Source organism: Alnus glutinosa, chromosome 9, assembly GCF_958979055.1.
Source record: "Alnus glutinosa chromosome 9, dhAlnGlut1.1, whole genome shotgun sequence".
NCBI classification, from domain to species: domain Eukaryota; kingdom Viridiplantae; phylum Streptophyta; class Magnoliopsida; order Fagales; family Betulaceae; genus Alnus; species Alnus glutinosa.
The window spans coordinates 4,601,354-4,625,857 of record NC_084894.1 but is presented as its reverse complement, the minus strand read 5'-3'; the positions used below and the strand labels follow the sequence as shown (position 1 = coordinate 4,625,857).

The window sequence follows — 24,504 nt, the reverse complement described above, 5'->3', positions numbered from 1 at the left end:
ACAAAGGATCGGTTGTGTGCTTGCTTGTAATTATTATTGTCGTAGAATATTGGAAATTAAATCAAGTTTATTGTTGTACTTGTTTTAGTTGCTTTCTAATTAGGAATTATTGGGTTTTTTTTTTTTTTTTTTTTTAATCTTATTGATCAATGTATGTAGTAGCATGTTTTAATGTGGGTGTTAAGCACTTGTTTGAGGCTGACTCGCAGTGGTCTTGCCTCCATCATACCACAAATAAAGAGTGATGCAGAAAAAGGAAATAATATGATTTATGAAAAAAGATGTTTGTTCAAGATGTGATTTCTCCTCTCTTTTGGTGGCGAGATTTTGCCAAGGCCAGTGAGTGAGACTCTAGTTCTACCTTTTCTTATCGTTATTTTGGTGAGACTCTGAATTGACGTAAAAATTATCTCTATTTTCTGTTATTTTCCCTTCCGTCCTGCGTCAAAAAGTCTTATGGGATTCAATAAAAATTTTATTTTTTATGTAACTATTCCATGGTGAATTGTGTTGGTTTTGTAAGAAGAATGTTTCTAATCCCTATGAAATATTAGCTATCAGCCTATCAAGAAACTGAAATGGGAATTTATAATTATCTGAAGCTCAGAAATTTCTTCTTCCAAATTGCAATATCCAGCGTAATTACTACTAGAACCCAAAACAATTGTTTATATAAATGAAAAGTCTTAAACTATATATTTTGTGATAACCCCAAAAACTACTTAAGCCATTTTTTTTTTAGGGGGCATGGCAATTTGTGATCTGAATGCGGAGAAGCATACCAGTCCCAGGTTCGCAGAGAGAAGAGAGTGAGCGCCGAACAACTTCGTCCCTCGAACCTTTTAATGCTGCGTCACGCTCGAAATCTCCTCGGAAAAACCTCATCCTCAACCACCGAGAGCGCAGCCTCCTCTCCCAATTTCCCCAAACACTCTTTGCTTTCCGAAAACACAACCACCAACAACAAAAGCAGCAACAAAATTGGTCCCGTCGAAATGTTTCCGGCTCGGCATCGAGCCCGAGCCTGTCGATATGGAGAAGAAAGAAAGAAGGAAATGGGCAAGGAGGGTCTGATCGTGGCCACTGAAGTGTGCAGAAAAGGAGAGAAAGTCAGGTATGCATGAAGTTGACAAGGAAGAAAGAGTTGTACTTGAAGGTTAAAAAAAACAAAAAAAAAAAAAAATGATTTAAGGGAATGAATTTTTCATGTCACTAATTATTTTCCATTAAGGGCCGCTACACTTACACTCAACTTTTCACACTCAAATTCATTTTTTTTTTATTTTTTTTCGTTTTTCACCTCCAAACTGCCCACCCCGAGGCCCCAACCACCTCGTTCTAGCCCTTCCTGGCCAGAACGGCCAAATTCCGGCCAATCCAGTCGTTCTGGCCAGGGAAGTGCTAGATCCCGACCAGTTATATATATATATATATGAGTAATGCTACATGCTTACATATCACATTTGTGTCTATTTTTTTGTCAATTTAAAATTAATGTGGTTCTTAAAATCACCATTAAATTAAAATTCAATAATAATCTATCTATATGATCAGTTTTGTGTTTTATCCTTCAAAGTTCAAAGAGTAACATTCAAACTCTACAAACTACTAAATTATGGCAAGTTAGTCCATCCGTTAGCATTTTTTTTTGTCTTTTTTTATGGAATGTCAAGCACATGCATCGCACGGTATTTTTTAACTTGAACTCTCCAACATGCCCCGATATTGTTGCGTGATTTTCCTAAATTAACCTTTTATCATAAACGCTCGACAACCCTTTAAAGAATGCAGGTTAACTTGTGTTCTAACCAAATTAGAACCTTCTGCACCCTTGATAGCTCCAAAACTCCAAACAAATACCAAAAGGGATGGCAACACTTTTTCTCAAAGATGAGAGCAATCGAAATCCAAACAAGGAACTCACCGAGTGAAAAATGTGTTCTTCAACTTTGAATAAGAGGCAAGTGCTTTGCTTCTTTGGATAAGGTTGTCGAAAAATCTTTCTTTGAAAAAAAATAAGTACATCGGTAATTTAGGGGGTTGGGGAAATGTTGCTCTAATCTTAAATTACATTGTTTTTTAATCTTAAATTCCTTTTATTCTTGGTAGAATATTGTTTTGTTGGGCCCTATTGCATGTTTTGTTCCTTTTCTTAAATGTTGACTGATGATTGCATGAGATGAGATGTTGCTTTTAAGATTTTAGGGTTGAAAGTTATTTACTCTTTTGAATGTTGGCCGATAATTTTATTTTAACAGCGCTACGTTATTTAAAAATTTTAAATGATATAACAATATCTTTATTATATGACAATATATATATATCATTAGATTGTAAAATTTAACTAGCAAGAGATTGATTGGTATCATAAACTATTTTCAAATTGTGTAAATCTTACATAATAATGTTACATACTCAACTCTCATTCCGCCGAACTGATTTGATAGTACTTATCAACTATTAGATTAGCCTTTATTTAAAAATGAAAAATTCAAAGGTGGGAAAAGTACATATATCCTTCTCAAACTACTACTCAATCGTCAATATCTCTCAACTATTAATTGTGTCAATGGCACTCCTCAAATTATCAAAAAATGTCAATATCTCCCATAAGACCAACAAATAGACAAAAAATGACTCAAATTTTTTTCAATAAGACAAAAATGTTATTTAAATTATAAAAAAAATTAAAATTAAAATTTTTTTTAAAAAAAAAGGCGGAAATTTTTTTTAAAAAAAAAAAAAAAAAACTGAAATTTATACAAACAATTTTTTTAAGAAAAAACAAACGAAAAAGAAAAAAAAAAAAAAAAAAAAAAAAAAAAAAAAAAAAGAAAAAGAACATTAACACAATTGATAGATAATTTCATAAGTATCGTTCTCTCCATATTATATGCATTCGTAAGCATGCTTGTAATCAGCTAGAATCAACTGGACACCACGAATAGACTGTTTCTTTGGGGAAAATCTATTTACTTGGGGCGGTTTGGGCTCTGGTTAGGGCCCCCTGTAATGACCGGATCCAATCATTAAGGGCTCCAAAACCAAGGCTGGTTTTGTTCCAAAACAGGAAAAATGGTTCTAAGTGGGTTGTGGGAAGCGTTTATAAGGTTGCACAGTGGTCCTACACATGGGTTGGTAGGAAACGCCCTTTAAGAGCACTAGCAGCAGATTCTCAATCATTTTCTCTACTTTAGAGAAAATTTAGGGAATCAAACCACTCTTTTTTTCCCTATAAAAAAACACCCCACAATAGATTCCCTTAATTTTTTCTATATCAATTAAATACTATTTTTTAATCTTATTTTATTCTTTTTTCTCTAACCTACTTTTATTTTTTTTATTCATTTTTTTTTTTATTCTCTTTCTTGTTCTCTCGTCTTCTCCGAATCTCCGTCACTTCCGTTTCTCCTTCTGAATCCAAGATGCAGAAAAATCGATCCGAATCTCCGATGCTGAATGGAGAGATTCATCGTCTGACGAAGATGACGACCGTCACAACTTGATCCCACAGAACAACGACGTCAAGCACCAACTCCTCTCCCCCCCATCGCTCTGCCTTCCACATCGACGATCTCCACTCCACAGTACGTCGTCGTTTTGCTTCCGTCCACTTCAACGAGAGGTACCTCCTTGCTGTCCTCCGGACCAGGAACGGTTCCGTGTCCGAGTCTGAAGCCGATTTTCAGGATCCGATTTTCAGGTACCTCCTCCGCCCTCCTCCTCGGGATCGCCATCTTCCTTTGCTTTCGATGCCGGAGGAGCCGTGAGTTCGCCAACAAGAAGAGCAACGTGTTTTTTGGACGCGTGAAGAGAGAGCCAGAAAGGAGAGAGGAGAGAGAGATTTTTTTTTTTATTAAAATAAGTTATTGGGTAGCTACAGTGCTACCCAATGTATTGGGAAGCACTGTAGCTTCCCAAGCATGAGACCCTAAAATAGGGTAATTGCTGTTGCCTGTTAGCACTAGTAGCAGTTACCCTATATTGGTTCCCTTCCCTATATTTAGGGAAAATTTCATGAAAAACATCAAAAAACCTCCCACAGCAGATGCCCTATATTTAGATGAGGGAGTTGGGAATGAATAGTGATTCCCTATGTATACATGTCTACTATTCATTCCCTATGTATTATTTTAATATAAAAGAAGTATAATTAATTGATATAGGGAAGAGAGAAAAAGTAGGAAAGAGAGAAAAATAATAAAATAAAAGTAAAAAAATAATATTTAATTGATATAGGGAAAAGTAAGGGAATCTATTGTGGGGTATTTTTTTATAGGGAAGTAAAAAGTAGTTTTGTTCCCTAAATATAGGGAAAATGGTTGGGAATCTGCTGCTAGTGCTCTTATTTTACAACTTTTTTCAAATTTTCCCTATTTTAGGGAATAGAACTACTTATAGGGCATCTGCTACTAGTGCTCTAAGCCCTTTAAGTCTTAAGAGCACTTGTAGCAAATTCTTTTAAACTTGTTTTCAATTTAAGAAATTAAATCACTTTTTTTTTATTTAAATGCACTCCACAATAATTTCTCTTATCATTTCCCAATACCATTTAAATATTGTTTCAAATAAATGCTAGAAGAATGAAAAAAAAATTTATATTAAAATAATGTTAATGGAACCAATTTTGTTTTCCTAAATTTAGGGTACACTTTTGATTCCATTGATGTTTCTTTAGTTTAAGAAACAACAAGTGAATATAATTTAAGGGGTTTTTTTTAAGAGTTTTTCCTATTGGGAATGGAATAAGATTTAGGAAAGTTATTGTTAGTGTTCTAAGACTTGTACTTAGGATCCACTTTGTGTATGTTGATTTTTATTTATTATGTCGACAAAAACGTTACCATATCAGGGACTCCATATTTCCAGAAGACTTCAGAAATAATATTGCCAGAATATTAATCAAGAAAAAAAATGACTGAACAAAGGCAAGATGTGTAATGTGTTTCTCAAAGAAGGAAAGAATCTAGTGAAGAAAATATTCTGAAGACTTTAAAGAATCAAAAAAGTCAATTTCCCTGTAGAGCATCCCGACGGACGAGATCAGTGCCCGGATGGAAGCCACAAAGAGTGTTTGTTCCATACATGTCCGGACAGAAACCACAATCACCATAGTTCAGGGCCTCCGGGGATTATTAGATATTAAGATAGCTATACTTATATCAGTCATAATTGCTGCTCCGTGAGTCTACCTAGTACCTAGGTGTGAGGCCAATCAATAGGTTGAGGGTGCTAGGTATGCTTGTGATTGATGCAGCTACCAAAAGACGCATTAGATGGGTAAAAATCCACCAGCAACATGTATACGTAAATAAATAAAGTTGTAATATCTTCAAGACATACCAAACATTCTGAAAAGATTGCGTGAATATTACAGCTTGGGACGATCATAAAGGCAAAAAAAATCAAGGTCTTCTATCAATCACCTCAATCTTAATAACAGCATTAACAAGGAATAATAGTCGATGAAAAATGACAAAAGAAAGAAAGCAAACATATAAAAAGAGAACAAAAAGGTATCTGAAACCTAGTTCATCAGGTATACAACTCGGAATCAAAAGGATGACCCTTGGTCCAGCTGAATCTTAAACATTCATCCTTACCATCACCACTCATTTTCAAGTCCAAGCCCGGCAAAACACTCCTGTGTAGTATAGATTTAACCAGGGACACCACAGCCCCACCAAATTCAGGCCAAGAAACACACAGAGTTCCCTTGATATTCTTCACCTGGCATCGACCTAGCAAAGCAGCAGCCAACCCATCTATAACACTTCCTGACGGAAAATAGTCTATACCCCTTAACAATGATGAACCTCCATTATCCTCACCCAACCCATTTCTTGCTGATGACGTCTCCAGCTTGAAAGCAAATGCCTCATCCGGTGACAGCTTACCTCGAAAATTTTGACTCTGTACTGAATCCAATATCAGAACCCTCTTAGGAATAACTTTATCAGCAATCAGCAACTTTGCAACAATGTGAGATCTCTCCGCCGCAATGGAGCACGGAACAGAGATGAGGATAATTGAATCATCACCAACATTGAGGCTGTAGATGTTGCAGGATTTATCTCCAAGAGAGGGTTCAATAGAGTTTCCAGAGAAAGAGATCTCAGGTAGGATGAGACTTCCAATTAGGGATTTAGAAGATAGATGGTGGAAGACATAGAGAGATGGGGAAGATATGGCGATGATGAGGAGAGAGGGACGAAGAGGTTCATCAGGTTTAGGATTAGAAAAAACGAGGAATGGAGATGGAAGAGGTGGTGATGGAGGAGTAAAGTTGTTGAGATCTTCCTGAAAGAACCTTGAAGGTGGGGGAATGTCAGTTAGGACATCTTCCATGTCTCAACTTGATCCAAGTTCCCGACCCTGAAAAATTATCAAAATAGATAAATATCAGTAGGAGATGCTCTGATCATTTGGTTACTGAAATCAGTGACTCCACCAAGTTAATTTACAAATCAATCAAATTATGCTATTCAAAATGGACATTTTAATCCATTACGTAACCATTCGTTCTTCTTTGCTGCATCAAAAACAAAATCACAAGCTTCTGATAAAAAACAAGCCATTTTAATAAGATTTATAATATGAACTTAGAAAATTATCCTCAAAAGATTCGGCATTATGCCAACAAAATGTCATTTGCAGATAAACTCCTAGTAGTATCAAGGGAGTTCCTCTAAAACCTACAAGTTTTGTAAGAATAAGTTGAGTAAGCCTCATATCTCTGGTAAATAGCAGAACAAATAACACACAATCTAATAACACTCAAACTCTTCTTTGGGTGGGAGTCAAACCTCAGTACACATAGGATAAGTTTCTTCACACTGTTCCATGAGCATTCCACTATTCCACTTTCTTTTCTTTTTTTATGATGAGGAACCCCTTTAAGGTAGAGTCACTTCGTATACCTACCCCTGTCAGGTAAACCTTGGACTCGTGTAAAGTGCCATTTCCACACGGATAGGGTAAGACTCTCGTTTTGCCAGCGGATTGGCCCCAAAGAATTGTTTATACCCAAGGGGATTCAAACCTTAGACTTCATGGGACTACCACAAATATCAAAGTCCTTACCACTTGAACCAACCCCTTGGAATTATTCCACTTATTATATACAAGACATTGGACTGTTACTAATGCCACTACATTGACACGTACTACTACCACTAATAGTGACATGTGACAAGCAGAACATCCCCCCTACGACACACACAACCTCTTTAACCACTAGATAATGCCATGTCCTCTATTGCTTTGAACTCCCCTTCTCATAACAGCTTGTTTCCTCACTTTTTTCAACCTCAACGAATAGAGCATAACAGAGCCCCACGTTTCGGGGCCTATCAGTCTCAAAGATTACATTGAAAGCCCTTCAGTTTGCTCTTTGTACAGATCTCCCTTTCAACTTTGGTGGTAAAACAAACTGTCATAGTTTTTAACAAGGACAAAAATTTCTGAAGAGATTGACCACATAAATGCAGTTGTTCTGTACATAGAAGACAAGCAACAACTGGAGAGTTATATATGCTTTTACAAACATTGAGGATAGTCATATTATTCTTGCAAACAATAAAAGGGGATTATTAAGATTTCTCATCATGGAATATTGTGTTCTATGCATACGCAGTCATTCTATTACAAATAACACCTCCATGGTTGATACTCAACTACATGCTTTTTACCACTTTCTCAGTTTTGGATCCATCTAGTAAAGCACCTCTTACGTTTTATGCAGGATATTCACTTTATTTGCTCTCCCTCCATTTCACCCCCTAGGATTTAGGATTTCCCTTGTGTTTTCTATGATTAAAATCTAGTTCATATCAGAAGATCCCTTGTGTTTTCTTGAGCAGAAGTTTAATCGTTTTTTGTGGTGTGGGAAAGATGCAAAACCCAAGGCTAAGGTGGCTTGGGAAAAGCTATGCTATCCTAAGTCTGAGGGGGGGCTTGGGCTAAAGAGACTTGAAGAGTGGAATCGTGCAGCTATGTTGAAGCACATTTGGAGTCTTTTTGCCCAATCCGGTTCTATTTGGGTTGCTTGGGTGGAATCTTATTGGCTGAAGGGGAGGAGCTTGTGAAATATCTCCATCCCCAAAGTTTGTTCTTGGAGCTGGAAAAAGTTGCTCGATCTCAGGGAAACTGCTAAGAAGTTCATTAGTTTTAAAGTGGGTGAGGGTACATCTATCTCTCTCTGGTTTGACCTCTGGCACCCAGCTGGTAGATTGCTGGATACTTATGGCTTTCGTATTGTTTATGATATTGGAAGCAATCTTGATGCCCGACTTTCTTCTGTTATCAAGGATGGGAAATGGTCATGGCCGCCTGCTAGGTCGGATACCCTTGTGCAAATTCAGAATAGGTTGTTTGATGTTGATATTGGGGATAGGGATATTCCGGTTTGGAGTTCAAGAAATGGGGTTTACTCATGCACTGATACATGGAATTGTCTTAGGACAAAATTTCCGGAGGCCCCTTGGTGTAATGTTGTCTGGTCTCCTTTGGCTATTCCTAGGGACGCTTTTATTTTGGGGCTTGTTTTCCGTGATGCCCTTGTTACTAAGGACCGGATGTGTTGGTGGGGGTTTGAGGGAAATACCCTTTGCAGATTTTGCTATGGTGGATAGGAATCCATAGCCCATCTTTTCTTCCACTGCAGTTTTTGCAGAAGAATATGGAGAAATTTGATGTCTCTTTGTTTGATTCAGAATCCTTGTGTGGAATGGGATGATATAGTGGACTGGTTCTGTAAGATGGAAGGCTGTAGTTTGCAGGTGCTTATCTGTAAACTTTGTTTGGCAGCAGTTGTGTATCACTTGTCGTGCTTGAGAAACGACTTATGTCATGGGAACACACCCCGAACTGAAGAGGCTCTTGTAGCTCGTATTCAATGGGAAGTCAGAAGTAGAATCATGTTTAGAAGGTTCACTGAGCAATCTGATATGGCTAGTAGGCTTAAACGGCTTTGGAAGTCATAGTTGTTTGTTGTATTTCCTGTTTTGTAGCTTTTGATGTTTTGTTTAGTGCAGGTTGAGTTTTTTCCCTGTTGTGGGAAGGGTTTCCAGTTTTAACTGGAGTTGATTTGTATTCTGCAGAGTTTGGTTATAAAATGCCTTTATTCATCCAAAAAAAAAAGATCCTGTTAACAGAAAATATAAACTGACAACTTTCTCCCACACTTTTCGACAAAGAATTAGGATTGTGTGTGTAATCTAATGTGCTTCTTGTGGGCTAGAGAGTAGAGAGTATGATTTGAGACTTTTGGAGTAGAAAAAAAAAAAAAAAGGTTCATACCCTAAACTGGGGCTATTAAATCCTTACCACATTTAAAAGCCCCAAACATAATAGATTTAAATATACTATAATATGGTTATCATCAACCGAATTGAAACTTTGAGACACAACAACCGGCACTACGCCCAACAGAAATTCTAATTGCCAGTTACTCCCGATTCAACCACAACCAACCTCGATTAAATATTCAAATTAGGACTTCAATCTCCTAACCCAGGAGTCAATTTGAAGACAGACCAATAAAACCCTAAATCATGTATACCGGGAAGCCCCAAACTTAAACCTTCTTCTATGCATTCCAATGCAATTGAAATCAGCATCATCACAAGAAAAATCAGTTTGGAAGACAAACCCAGAGCGGTTTGATTCGGCGAAAACCCTGAAAACTGCTAATTCCGGCCAAATCAACAGCCGTTTTCTTCGGAAATAGGCCAAATCGAGTCACAGGATCACTTTAATAATAAAAAAAAAAAAAAATAGAGAGAAAATGCGTGGAAATTCTGGATCAGAATCAACAAGGTTTGACAATGAGTTGCTATCCATAAACCCTAGCTCAAAATGATGATTTTGCTTTTTTAAATTTAATCTATAAAAAATTATAAGTTCCCTGAAGAAATGCTATATTATGACAAAAACGAAGAGGCAAAAGAGAATGAGAAGAACCGAAGAAGAGGAAAAGCGTACCTGTTAAAGAAGAACGACGCCGTCGAGGTGAGGCAGAGTGGGAAGCTTAACAGTTTCCACTTTGTGTATTTCTTCTCTCTCAAGGCAACAGTGTAGTCGTGTAGAGGTTATCTTGGTTTTTTTTTTTTTTTTGTTTTTTTGGGTCAGAATAAAAATTAAAAAAGAAAGGGAGGCTGATACATAATTACATATAGTTTATAATTAAAAACGGTGGCTTTAATGCCGTACAACTGGAGATTAGTGTGGCTTGAATTATAGAAAAAATAATAATTAAATACCACCTAATGATACAATTTTTCACCATTTTACTTATGTGGTAAGGTGGTCCCTTACTACTTTTTGAATTTTTTTATTTTTTAAAAATAAATTAAGGTAAGGGACTATTTTGTCAATATGGCAATGTGGTAAAAAGTTGTGTCTTTAGGTGGTATTCAATCATTATTCTTATAAAAATTGTATATTCTCGAATTATAGAATTTGAATAATTTCTTTACGTTGAAACCTGAAAAAATATTATCTTTTAAAATTGTGACATGTTAACAAAATAACAAAAAAAAAAAAAAAAAATTCTTCTGAAAAGGCTTAATTTTTACTTTTTAAAAAATGGTTCTTCTTAATAAATTAAAAGTCAATTTTTTTACTTAAAATCTTTTTATAGTAGAGAGCACAAACCTAATAAAAATATATTTAACTCTCAACTATATAAAACATCACAATTTTAATATGTGATATTTTTTTAAGTATTTTGAAATAAAGAAATAGCCGAAATACAGTAATTTGAGATTCTATAATATAAAATTGTAAAGGATAATCCGGGTGGTTATTCTGACGCTTAATTGTTGGATTTATTCGCTTTTATTGTATTCGTAGCAAAAAGCAATCTTAAAAATTTCTTTGCCCACCAAATCCCGGAGGAGCGCGTGTCTTGCACGAGCTATCAACCGCCGGTCGCTTCCTCCGTACTTCTTCTTTACTTCCACTCCTGTTCCGACCAGGACTCCCTCTCTCTCTCTCTCTCTCTCTCTCTCTCTCTCTCAAAGTTCTTTGCTTTACCACTCATAAAGCTAATTTTACCATAATAGCAAAAGCAACAATGTTTGAGAAAACCAAGAAGCACAAGGTCTCCATCAGCGAGGAAGACACCTCCACTCTCCTGCAAAGGTCCCATCTTTCTCCTCCTTTTTTTCTTTTTTTTTTTTTAATATGGGATTTTTTGGTGGTGTTGGATTGTGGGTTTGATGCGAGGTTGTGTGATTCTGGGCAGGTATACGGCGACGACGGTGCTGGCGTTGCTTCAGGAGGTGGCGCATTGTGCGGACGCGAAGATCGACTGGGAAGCGTTGGTGAGGAATACTTCAACTGGGATTTCTGATGCTAGGGAGTATCAGATGCTATGGCGCCATTTAGCTTATCGCCACGCTTTGCTCGATGAGTTCGAAGACGGGGCTCAGCCTCTGGTCAGTCTAATTTGTACTTTCTTGAGTTTCAGATTCTTTATTTAACTTGCACTTTCTTGTGTGCGACTATATTTGAATGCTGAAGCCTGATATTTAGTTAAAAGTGAATTGGTGGGTGTAGCCGGTTGTTTTGACTAAATGGGGATTTTGAGAATACAGATATGACAAAGTTTATGTTTTGGAATTCGATTCTTTGAATGTAATTAGCTGAATTTGGTGCAAAAATTATTATTGCTTACTAGCTATATTGGCACGAGGTATGCACATAAGAGAGGCATTGTTTATGTAATGTGTTTTAAGGACTGAGAAATTCTTGAAGAGCATCATGTTTTTGGGTATTAAATGAGACGCCTTTGTTTCTATTATTTAACGTCTGATACGGCTTTTTGGACTGAAACTCCGAGATTTGATGTTAAGAAAAGGTAGAACGAACTGAGTTTTTGTAATATCTTGGCTGGCTAGTGAAAGATTGCCAACCTATATTTGACACTGAAGATCCTGCGCGTTTTGGTAATAAGATATGGAGTTTTCTAATCATGAACAGAGCATAACATGGAAAATGTGTCTGTTTTGGTCATTTTTTTTCTTCTAGCTCTCTCTATGTGGAAGCAATTGGGGTCTTTATGTGATTAAGGTGATTAAATCCCATCAGAGCAGTTTTCACCACTCATTTATACATCCACTAACGATATGTTCTTTAGAATTTTTTTTTATCATGAATACATTTGAAATATAGCCAAGTTGTTATGGTAACTTGACTTAGAAATGTATTATATTCTTGCACTCCCCTATCTTTAAGGGAGCGGTAATCATGTCTAGTCGTATCATGAAATAATGGAATGCTTTCACTGTGCATAGATGCGTGATTATCATAGAATTACATCATATTTACATAAATTAAAACATCCACCCCTTGCAAGATAGATCTCCCCCCGCATTATCTTGCTAGCTATTATTTATAATTTGCCTAAAAAATAAACTTGTTGCCACAGGCTCGACATTATACTTAATATACGCATATATTTTTCATATTGCACTGATGTTAAAATTGGCTTGCAGGATGATGATAGCGATTTAGAATATGAAGTTGAAGCTTTTCCAACTGTTAGCGGTGAAGCTTTGATAGAGGCTGCAGCGTGTGTGAAGGTATGTTGAATAAATTGCATGCTGGATGACGGATTTGCTTTAAAATTATTCGTCTTGTATTTTCTAGGTAAACCTTTTAATGGAGTGGGTTCCGCTTGATGAATTGACTATTTATAGTTTTCACTAACTTGGGTGGCCAAATAGCTTTGCCAGTTCTTTGTTGAATCTATACTTTGTTAACACACAAATCTAGCATCCAATCTAGACATTTGTAGGTCTCTACAAGCAATTAGAAACCTCTGATTTAGTAAATATATCACTGTTTTAGAATCACCTAAGAGGATTAATGATTGAAACACAAAGAGGCTGTTTCAAGATATACCTACTGGCTGAAGTATGTTCTGAATAATTGCCAGTGACTTGCTGATTCGGATCTTCAGATATTCAGCGATGAAGGTTTTAATATTTTCAAAAGTTTGAAGCTTAGAGAATAAAAATTATGGGCAAAGACTGGGGTATGTGACATCGATTAAGGGCCAAGAAGCATGCCGGGATCCTTCCCCTGACTCAACCCACTCTCAAATTCCCACTATGTATACAGAGTATATTACACGTAGATTGTCAAATATCTTAATGTCATTCTTCTATAAAGGGGTTGGATTAAAGCTGAGATTTTACACCAAAATGGTTTGATTAGATATTTGTGACAATTTGATTGTTTGCATTTTATTGAGTATGGTAATCCTAGCTGTATAAGTGTTCAGGTACCATTGTTTTGATTAACTTCTGGAGTATGCCAAGAAAGCAAAACATCAAATATCTTTTCAGTCCTTTAGATTATATAAATTTGGCTGGCATGTCATGTTTTACACATCCCATGGGGATTCAATATTTCTGAACAATCACAGTACTTGAATTATTTGTTGATCCTACTGGTTCATAGATTCTAATTCCCTCCTGTTTATTTTATGGGAATGGTCGCTTCATTCAGGTACTAATTGCTTCTGGTTTACCAAGTGATTCTAATCTCCCAAACAGCTCAACAGTTGAGGCTCCATTAACTATAAATATACCTAATGGCCAATCATCTAGAGCTCCTTTAGAAAATTCAGAAGCCACTTCTTCGATGCAAGGGACAAACATTACAGTTCCCGTTTCTGTTCAGAAACAACCCCTTCCTGCAGCTCCCCCTGCTGAAGTATTGGATGCAAATGGATCAGCCAATGGCAACATACCTCCTCGGAGGAAAAGAAAACCATGGTCAGAGGCAGAGGATTTGGAACTGATTGCTGCTGTGCAGAAATTTGGTGAAGGAAATTGGGCAAATATTTTAAGGGGAGACTTCAAGGGTGATAGGACTGCTTCACAGCTATCTCAGGTTGTTTCCTATGCCAACTGACCCTTTTAACTTCAAATGGTTATTCTCTCTTTCTATGTACTTTTTCACCAATGCTTTTTCTCCGTCCATGTGATTAATGCACTGGATTGGCACAAATACACCATTCCATGTTCATTAGTGACCATTCTATTATTATTATTATAAATTTTCTAGGAATAAGTAGTTTTCTTATATACAACTATCATAAAGGAAGGTGTTTAGAGTCACCTGATCCCATATGTGATTGAGCAAGGAGTTTAATTTCATACCATTTAACTGCTAGGTTTTACTCATTTTCCAATATATGTGCTCTATACACGGTGCCATGAGGTGGATGATGGATGGCTCATTCCGAAGGAAATCCCAGAGATGTGCCATCTGTTAGACATGCTATTTAGCACTCTACTGCAGCTTGATGCATGTACAGTGGTTCTTTCCTTTCTGTAAATATCATTTGCTAATTGATTGCATAAGCTGGGTATCACCTGATTTGACAATTTAGGGCTGTATAGGAGCCAACACTGTGCTGTTTAGGGCATTCCTTGATAAGTTATCAAATGGCTGGTTTTGTCTTTTCATCATTAATATCGTCAGTATTGTTTTTAGTACTATAATTAGTAGTATTAAAAAGTATCATGTGTTGATTTCAAAGGATGTGCACACATTTTTTTTTTTCCAATGGTTAGTCTGGAGTGGAACAATAATTTTTATCGTAGACTTAAAACTACTATTTTTAATGCAGAGATGGATAATGTGAGACCACTTTTAGGAGAACTCTTATATTTATATTTTTACCTCATGGAACTCTCTTTTATGTACTTAATTCATATTTCCGCGTCATGTAGATCAGCTCTGTTTCTTGCATTGGTTAAACATAGTTACTATACTACAAAATCTGTCGTCATCTATTCCAGTTAGGATGTCTGGGTTTTACCCAATTCTCCTACCGGCAACAGATTTTTTCATCTGTTATTAGTTTTGTTTTCATTAGTGGACACTGTGAATTGTCTAATGGAGGGATCGTGAAACTCAATCTGTACATTCACTTCTTGGTGATAGTGTTGCAGTCATAGTTTTTCGTGCCTTTGTTCTACTAATAATTAAAATCTTCAGAATTGCAGTAGGATGTAGGTCATGCCAATGAAACTCAACCTTTGTCAACTCTTAGAGCTTTCTCTTTTTCTCTTTCTTTTTTCCTTGCTTTTCCTGGTTTTTTTTTTTTTTTTTTTTTTTTTTTTTTTTTTTTTTTTTTCTACTGATTGGTATGGATTTTTTCTGACATATGCAGAGGTGGGCCATTATTAGGAAGCGACGTGGAAACTTGAATGTGGGACCCAATTCCACTGGCTCACAACTTTCTGAGGCACGGCGAGCAGCTCATCACGCAATGTCCCTAGCCCTGGATATGCCAGTTAAAAACTTAGCAGCTCGTGCTGGTAATCCTTTCTCCATTTTATTCTCTTTCCAGTTGATTGAAGCTCCTGGCAAACAATTTATCAAATATTCTAGCACTGCATGATTTATCTGCCCATTTCAATCTTGTTGGATTTATTTGCAAGACTAAGATATGTTTATTTCACCGCTAATTATGGATCTTCACTACTTGCTGGCTTGAAGATCTTTATGAGCTGTGTATCAGTTATCCCTTAGGTTATAGTGGAAGGTTAATAACAGCTGATATAGTTTCTTCGTTGCAGCCATCTTTGTCTAGTTAAGGCCAATACTTTTAAGCTTCTGTGGTGCTAGGTCCAGCACTTGGCTATGTTTGAATTATCTGGAGATCTTGTGTGTGTGTGTGTGTGTGTGTGTGTGTATCTTTTCTTTTTTTCTTTTTTTTAATCTTTTGGAGGATGTATGGATTTATTAATTTTCTGCAAGATTGATTGGATAAGATTTTGACAAGGTGGCCAGATGATGATTCCTGAAAGGATAAGATAAATGACGCATGGTTCTTACAGCTTTGAACTAGTACGACTTTAGCTGAACTTACAAATTGACAAAGTTGTGGTGGATTCTCCGAATAATTACTTTCATTTACATGATTGATGGCTTACAATTTTTTGGTTTTTGACGTTACTAATGCAATTAGTATTTGGCACTTGTTTGTTCCAATTCGAGTGATCTCTCCTTGAATTTGTGACAGTTGGCACAAGTACGACCAGTAACTCTGTGCCTTCTACTACAACTGCTGAAGCTACTGTGTCTGGCAGTAGCTCTATACAAGCCCAAGACCAGTCTCAACAAGGCGTCATCCCTACAAAATCACCTCCTGTGGGATTGTTGGGTTCCACAGCAAAACCCTGGGTATCGTCAAAACCCCCTTCAACAATGCCTACTATTGGCTCAGATTCGGTGTTAAGAGCGACTGCAGTTGCTGCTGGTGCCCGCATTGTCTCTCCATCAGATGCTGCATCATTTATCAAGGCTACTCAGGCAAAGAATGCTGTCCTTATCAAACCCCCAGGTGGTTCTTCAACCAAATCGTCCATTCCTGGCCTTGGAGCCACACCATGTTCCTCCCATCCTGCTGTCATTGTCACACCTACTGCTTCACATCCTGGTTCAGGAAATGCTGCCTCGCCAACAGTTCAGCATACTCCGTCCGCATTTGCCACATCATCGAATATGTCATCTGAACAGACTAATGCTGTTAGCTCTAGTCTTCCCTGTGAACTTCTGCCAAAACAAGAGGCTAAGACTGCAGAAGAGATCAAAGTTTCACATCCCAGTTCAGGAAAAGCTGCCTCACCACCAGTTCAGCATACTCCATCCGTATTTGCCACATCATCGAATATGTCATCTGAACAGGCTAATGCTGTTACCTCTAGTCTTCCCTGTGAACTTCTGCCAAAACAGGAGGCTAAGACTGCAAAAGAGATCAAAGTTTGTGAGTCCGGCTATGCACTCAAAGAGCAAGTCCAAGAAGATGGAGCTTGTATATCAGGAAATTCACAGAGTGAGCAAGTTCAAGAAGATAAAGTGCCGTCACCAGACATGAAAGCGGAGTTCGAAAAACAAATGACTGATGTTAAAAGTCCTAATAGCTCTCTGAACATGAAAACAGCTGAGAGTGATCACAAAGCTGTTATTGACAACCAGGCTGAAGCTAGACAAAGCACAAATGATAAAGAGATTATGGGTTCACCAGCAAGAGATGACAATAAACCTGCACCATGAGGTGAACTGTGAGAACGGAGGCGCAAATCAGAAACAGGCAGATTTGTCAAGCATGATAGTTGATGAATGCTGGTGAAAAGTTGGAGGTTTTAAGCAAAAATGAGGCTCGCTTTGAGATTGAAGGGGAGAAGGTCGAGAACCTGTGCAAGTGAACAGATATTTTTTGGGTTCTACGCTGAATTGTTTAGGAAATTGTTTGGGCGTAAATTCAGATGTTAAAGAAAAATGTGTAAATTAAATGATGGGATGAGTATCTTTGTCAACGGTGTAAATTTTTTACTCAATTTGTTCGGGGTGATATTGCCGGGGATGCATTTGAGCATTCAAGATGAGTATCCTTTTGAGGTGGATGGTTTCACTTTGAAATGGGTGCCTCTCTTTGGATGCTAAAATGTCTTCATATATATATATATATATACACAGGGAGGGAGGGAGGCTGTCCACATATTACAAGAACAACAAACCCTCAGCAATTTCTATCTGCAAAGGAATCTAGAAACAGTATCTACAAAAAAAATTCCAATCAATGAGTTTTGAAACACAAAAAAGTAAATGACACAAAGCAAAACAAGTAGAGAAAGGCTAATCTACATAGGGAGTCCAACTGCTTGTTTCTGCAATGCTGGAGTCACAAAATGAGAAGATTGATGGCTTTTGCTTCTTCAACTTAACCCCAAATAAGAAAGACCATAAGGGAATTTGGGCCCAACTTCTTGATTGTTTCTGGCACTGAAATCCCAAGATCCTGTCCAGTTGCATCAGTGTCTTCTTAACATCAACTTTCACTGCGCTCACCCAATTGAGGCCTGCTTCTTGTTTTCGGATACCTTCTTGTTCTCCTGTTTCATGTTAAGAATCTCATCTTGCAACTTTAAATCCTTGTATTCACCGAGCTGTCTTTTCTGCTCTGGAATCTGCACTGGAGATTCTTGACATCCATCTTCCATGTTGTATGAGGATGAGAATCTACTCTGCATTTCATCTTTCTGTACTTGCAATATGTTCCAACCATAACAATAGTTCAGTTTGTATCTCTCTCAGGTGACAGTATATTGGTTGAACATCTGATTTCACAGATTGGTGTTTCGGACTTCTTGTATCTTATCCTTTAGTTTCAGTAACTCTGCATGCAAATCCTGAAGTGAAGTCTGGCATTTTTGTACGTGATGAAATGAAGTGCTAAACCTCGACCAGAACCTTCCAGTGAAAACACACAGGGTATGAAGAGGGGAAGCTATTCTTTGTCCAAAACCAATGCTCTCACTAGAGTAGAATTTATGGTCCGTATGGGTGTTGAATTTTTTGAATAAGAATAATATTCTGAATCTGTCCGCAAATTTTGAGGCAAAGACCTTCCAAAAGCCCTAAGACCCTGGTCACAGCAGATATATAGAATTTAGCTCGTAAAGCAGCATTAGCATGCTTCAAAAGAGTGCTGAATCTACTTAATTAAGCCATGATGGTTTGCAAGGGAAGTAAAACATCTGATCATTCACAAAGGATAGACAAGAAAAAGCTAGTGTGAGATTCCAATGGTAAGATACTGTGCTAATATCTAACCCAAAAGACTATTGGTTTTTTTTCTTCTCCCGTTTATGTTAAGTTTAAGATTTGCTTACCAATGCACTAAGCAATAGAATAAACATAATAAGATCCTTTCTTGCAGTATTTGGTATAAACAAGATAGAATGGGGCAATGCTGGAAAGGACAAAAGATATAAGATCCAGACAAACAAAAAATCTGAGTTAACCAAATTTTACTCCTACGGAATGATAATATCCAAATATATCCCAAGAGGAAAAAAAAAATCAAAAACAAAAACAAAACAAATGTAGAAGATAAATCAAATATTTGTTGCCTACTATAAATCATCCTTTACAAGAAGCCTTTGGCTAATATAAGAAAAAAATAAACAGAGCATGTTACCAAGAAGTACTTAAAAACGAAAGATTATAGTAAAGACATACTTAGGAGAATACTGTTGGAGATATAGTATTGCATCAGCAAGCCTTTCTTGAGATGCAGAGTATCACGCAGCACATAATTTAAGTTCTGGGTGAGACTTGTTCAGTTTTGATAAAAACTTGTCCAATGAAATGCTTGCTCCTTTCGATGCTTCTTGGGAAAAATTGGGCAAAATCTCCATAACATCAACATCTTCTGGCAGATCACAAAGGCATGTCAAGATGGTAGAAATTATTTCTGAGTCAAGAACAAGACCCTTATCTGCCATTTGATGAAGCAGATCAATGATTGCTTTGGTTTCGCCCTTTGAAGCAAAGCCCTTAAGTAAAGAATCATATATGAAGGTGTCTGGTGTAAAACCACTATCTATCATTCTCTCAAAAATACTTTTAGCCTCTTCCAGTAGACCAAGTTTTGACAATCTATTTATTAATATGGAAAAGGTCAAATGATTAGGCGCTAAACCTATTTCAAGCATGTTCATTAGCAATTCCTTGGCACATTGAAAATCTCCTGCTTTGAAAGTTGCATTGATTATTATAGTAAATGATGCAACATCTGGAGCATGAGTTGAATTTCTCATTTCTTGAAACAGCCTCCTAGCTTGCTCCAAGCTGCCCTCCTTGCACAAGGATGCCATCAATGAATTGTAATCAAACACCGTAGGACTAAGCCCACGAGTCTTCATTTTACTAAAAATGCCCTTAGCAACATTAAGCATAGGCATTTTGCAGAAACCATCAATAATAATACTATATGTAGTTGAGTTTGGAGAAAGTCCCAAGCCCAGTGCATGTTTCCATAGTTCCATGGCTTTGTCAACCATTCCTGCCTTCAGATACCCCCCAATCAAAAAATTGTAAGTTACAATGCTACCTGAGATCCCCCTTTCAACCATCATATGATATATTTCTAGAGCCGCATCAAGACAGCCTTCCTTGGAGAATCCCTGAATTAACAAGTTAAATGTCATGACATTCGGTTCAACAAAGCTCTCCCCACTCAAAATAAATTTTAAGAGTTTTATCGCCTCATCAACCTTCCCATCATCGCAAAGCCCCATCAGCAATGTATTGTAAGTAACCACATCAGGCTCTATCCCCTTCTTAGTCATCATTTCCAATATTTTAAAAGCATCACTGACGATGCCTCCCTTGCATAGTCCATTAATTATAACATTATATGTTTGAGTGCTTGGCTCTACTCCCTTCTCAAGCATCAAGTCCAACATGTCCATGGCTTTTCTGGCCCTCCCATCTTTGCAAAGCCCTTCAATTAACCCCGTATAAGTAACAACATCAGGGCGAATTCCACGTTCTGTCATATCATTCAACATCTCTGTGGCCTCTTTCCAATGCCCCATCTTACAAAGATTGTGCATCAAAGGATTATAGGTAACTACATTGGGGAGAATTCCCTTTCCCAACATCTCATCAAAAACATCTTTCGCTCTATCAACATTTCCTTTATAAGAAAGGCCATTTATAAGGGCGCTGTAGACAATAACATCCACATCCAGACCTTTCTTCTTCATCTCCTCCCACAAATCCATTGCCTCATCAACTCTACTATCCTTACAAAGACCATCAACCAAAGTCGTGTATGTTACCATATTCGGGTGACAATCTGCTGCCTCCATGTCAACAAACAAACATACCGCTTCTTTCAATTTCTTTGCCTTGCAAAGTCCATTTATAAGAATGTTGTAACTAACAACATCCGGTGATACACAATTCCTTTGCATTTCTCCGAACAAACCCATCGCATTCCCAACCTCACCATTTTGGCACAAACCCTTTAATATACGATTCATACCAAGTAAATGAAATCTAAAACCACACTTCACCATCAACCCCATGACCCCAAGCGCCAATTCGGGCTTCCGGGCACTCACAAAACAATCAGTCAAACCACTCAACGATAGAAAACTTGGCGAAACACCAACATGGGTCATCTGCTTATAAACCGAAAGAGCCCAGTCATGATTTTTCGACCTTGCAAGCGTATCAACAAGGAAATTGCAGGTTGACCAAGAAGGCAAGAGGCAAGAACCGACGGCGCGGTGAAACAGTGAAACAGCCTCCGAGAATTGAGAATTGGGTTTCTCACAAAGGGACCTTATTTGGGTGTCTATGTCAGTGTGGGAAGTGGGAGCTGGCATCGAAGAGAAGAGCTTGAAGTCGGCATTTAGAGCATAAATATTAGAGGAAGCATAAGACTTGGGGTGAGGATTTAACAGTGCTTTTGTATTCATTTTCACTGAACGATTAAATTCCCTAAGTAATCTTTAAGAGTTGGATTGAAATCACATGAGGAAGAAGCAAAGAAAGAATGGAATTCATAACCAGTATACTGTAATTCAATGCATAATTTGCGAGGAAAAGAACGCTTCTTTACCTCTCTTGCATGGTTGAAGTAGAAGCAGAAGTAGAAGTAGAAGCAGAAGAAGAAGTGGTGGACTCCGGAGCATGGAGAGCTAGGGCTTACGTTCAGTTTTAGGCTTCAGTGTGTTTTCTTTTCTTCTTTCTTTGTTGTTGTGGTGTTGGTTTTTTTTTTTTCTCGAATACGTATTTATCCTCTAAAGTTATTTTTATAATTTTATTGGAATTTTAGTGAGCTTGAAATGCTTATTAATTTGGCTGGCCTTGTGTTTTTTGGGGTTTTTTTTTTAAAAAAAAAAAATGATGCCATATAAATTTGAAAATTAATTTTTTCATTTTGTATTTAAATTGTTTGGTAATGGAGCTGTTTGGCAACCAATTCCCATTTAAAGTTCATCGCCTTTTTGCCCATCAGCAACAATAGACCCATATGACAATTCTGCTAAAAAATCCTGCCAAGCTACCACGCTCAGTCGCTCAGTTTTGAAATTTCTTTCCATTGAATTTTCAATCCTCCCGCTCAGCCCATTTTCCTCAGTTTTCTTCTTCAGTCTTTATGCGCCTCATCTCTTCTCACTGACTTTGAGCCTTTCGGATTCCTTCTTCAGTCTTCACGCCATCAACCCACCTCCCCACCGACATGCCATTATAGACAGAATCGTTCTTCACGCCATCAGCCAAAATCCTCACCGACACGGCATCAACCCATCTCTCTTCATATCTCCATCTCCTCTCCCTCATGGATCTGCCTAGACATTTGGTCCATTCGCCTGTGGTTTCTGCCCAGACATATTTGGTTCCGGTCCGGTTTGGGACTGGTGGAAATAGGAGATACCGACGGCGAGGACATTGTGAAAGTGAAAACGGTTTAGGTACATCTTAACAAGTGCATCGAGGCTCGCAAAGCGCGAGATTGGAACACCCTAATTAAGGAAAAAAGGTACGCCATATCTTCAAGGGCGGATTCAACAACACAGGTGAGACATACGCTTATCCCATTGATTTTTCTCTTCATCAAATCGGAACATTTACATGAATTGGAAGGATAGGAAGTAAGATATTAGAGAGAGAGAGAGAGAGAGAGAGAGAGAGAGAGAGAGAGAGAGAGAGCACCCGGAAGCATTGTAACTTGGTTGCTGCAGATACAGAAAGGTCAGACAGGATTTCATTTGGCAATGGCTTTGGCCTGGTCATACTAGCCACTGTTACTGCATCATTAGCTTCCACCTACACATTAATATAAAAACAAATTACGCAAACAAAACAAGTCGACATTCATCTATGATGATTAGTAAATTCTTTTTCCAGTGAGTATTACTCACAATGCTTGTGCGTCCATAACATCAAGCCAAAAAATTATCTGAAGCTTTTCACTTTGTGGCAAAAATAAACAACAGCATTGAATTTTAAGTTTGTAACATTTGTCTTCACCAGAGGGGGGTAAAAAAAGAAGTGATATGTTCAACAAAGCAAAATAGTTTTTTAGGCCCTATTGAGTCTTCAGTTTTGTAGAGCTTCCCTGATAAAAGATCTATTGGGCTCTATCAACAGCTATGTTTATAGCAATGCCACATGCTCTTCAATGACAATGTCCTGGTACATTAAGCTAGAAACACCATGATTTATGCAAACTTATAACGAAAATTTAAAAAGACCTACATGGAGTTAAGTTAGAGTTGCAACATACTAATCCAACAGAGATGGCTATTGATGTCATTAGAAGACAGCATGATATGAATCACGACAGGGATTTTTTTCCCTTTCACCTCCTTTAATTGATTCCGTGACCCTTTTAGCTGATTTCGTGACCCTTTTAAGGAAATGAATTTATGATGGGTATATGTAGTTGATTTCATGACTCTTTTAACGAAGTAACTTCTTTAGGTTTCTCAGCAACTTGCTTTTTCAGAATAATTTTTTTTGAATGATACAAACTTGTGATGCTGCCTTAATTCAAATTTGACTTATCTTTGCTAATCCATTCTTGTTAAAAAAAAGTTGGATTTATTTGAATATAGATTATGCTATGAGGGTAAGGATTATTGTCTTGGTTAAATGCATTATTACTAAGCAGATTATGCAAGCCATTTGTTGGTATGGTATAGAATTCAATTATGAATGTTATAAGATTCTCACGTCATGTGCTTTCCAATGTAGGCACGATTAAATGTCTACAATAAGTGATTTGTCAAGTGGTCCCCCGTTATGTCGTTGTGGAATTCCTGCACGTCTAAGGAACTCTAGGACCGAGACCAATCCCGGTAGAAAGTGGTATGGATGTATTAACTATAAGGTAATTCCTGATCTTAGCGTTGAGTGCCTATATTTCGTCGTTAGTAACCTATGACACTTTTGCCCTTTTTTTTTTATCATCTAGAAACCCGGTGATTGTAATTTCTTTGAGTGAGCTGATAAGGAAATTATTGATTGCGAGAAGAGATTAATGGAATATCTGCAACAAATGGAGAAGATAATGCATGCTAATAATGTCAGAGTTGAGGAACTCATTGAACGAAAGTGCAATGAACATTGTGATAAACTAAAGCGGGAATTAGGGTCGAGTCAAAATAATAGGAATATATTAAGGGTTGCGTTGTTAGTTGTCATTTTGCTCTTAGTTTTTTATTTTAGTGGTTTTAGTGGGCCTAGAAGTACCAAGTTGATGTTAATATGACAATTATGAAAGAAGTTTGGATGTACTAGTTTTTGTGATTTTGAACTTGTTCGTTTTGAATGTTATGTGTGTATATTTACCAAATGGAGCATCTCATTCGAAGTTGTCAAATTCTGTCATATTCAAGGGATACAGCCCTTTTAGGAATTCTTTGACAATGGGTTGGTAATAATTCATCCTTTTGCACATTGATATTATTTAGTCACAAGCTGGAGATTTCATTTACTCAATAGCATTAACATGCTTATTGTATCTTGTTACTTGTGCTTTTGGGTCTTGTATGGTCCACTTGCTACTTTTTAAACTTCATTATGGGTTTAAGCCGTTAATTTGCATCAAGCTGATCTACTAGCTACCATTTGCTATCTAGCAGTATGATATTTTGATAATTATTATTCAAC

At 37.3% G+C, this 24,504-nt stretch overlaps 4 protein-coding genes across 4 annotated transcripts; 2 read left to right on the top strand and 2 right to left on the bottom strand.

Annotated features, from left to right (window-relative positions):
* Positions 1–5,308: 5,308 nt before the first annotated feature.
* Positions 5,309–10,138, bottom strand: LOC133878357 (uncharacterized). Its single transcript, XM_062316880.1, has 2 exons — positions 9,985–10,138; positions 5,309–6,375 (listed from the first exon to the last, which is right to left on the bottom strand). Exon 2 carries the CDS (start codon positions 6,346–6,348, stop codon positions 5,536–5,538), a length of 813 nt encoding a protein of 270 aa, XP_062172864.1. The 5' UTR covers positions 6,349–6,375; positions 9,985–10,138; the 3' UTR covers positions 5,309–5,535.
* LOC133877732 (uncharacterized) lies at positions 6,884–8,984 on the top strand. Its single transcript, XM_062316115.1, has 3 exons — positions 6,884–6,933; positions 8,144–8,561; positions 8,715–8,984. Exons 1-3 carry the CDS (start codon positions 6,884–6,886, stop codon positions 8,982–8,984), a joined length of 738 nt encoding a protein of 245 aa, XP_062172099.1.
* Positions 10,139–10,845: 707 nt separating the features above from the next.
* LOC133877299 (uncharacterized) lies at positions 10,846–17,366 on the top strand. Its single transcript, XM_062315554.1, has 6 exons — positions 10,846–11,145; positions 11,249–11,441; positions 12,501–12,587; positions 13,519–13,905; positions 15,194–15,341; positions 16,049–17,366. The coding sequence occupies exons 1-6, from the start codon at positions 11,078–11,080 to the stop codon at positions 17,080–17,082; spliced, it is 1,917 nt and encodes a 638-aa protein (XP_062171538.1). The 5' UTR covers positions 10,846–11,077; the 3' UTR covers positions 17,083–17,366.
* A 94-nt stretch (positions 17,367–17,460) lies between these two features.
* Positions 17,461–21,609, bottom strand: LOC133877298 (pentatricopeptide repeat-containing protein At4g28010). The gene is made up of 2 exons (XM_062315553.1): positions 19,051–21,609; positions 17,461–18,454 (listed from the first exon to the last, which is right to left on the bottom strand). Exon 1 carries the CDS (start codon positions 21,300–21,302, stop codon positions 19,113–19,115), a length of 2,190 nt encoding a protein of 729 aa, XP_062171537.1. The 5' UTR covers positions 21,303–21,609; the 3' UTR covers positions 17,461–18,454; positions 19,051–19,112.
* Between the last annotated feature and the right edge of the window lie 2,895 nt (positions 21,610–24,504).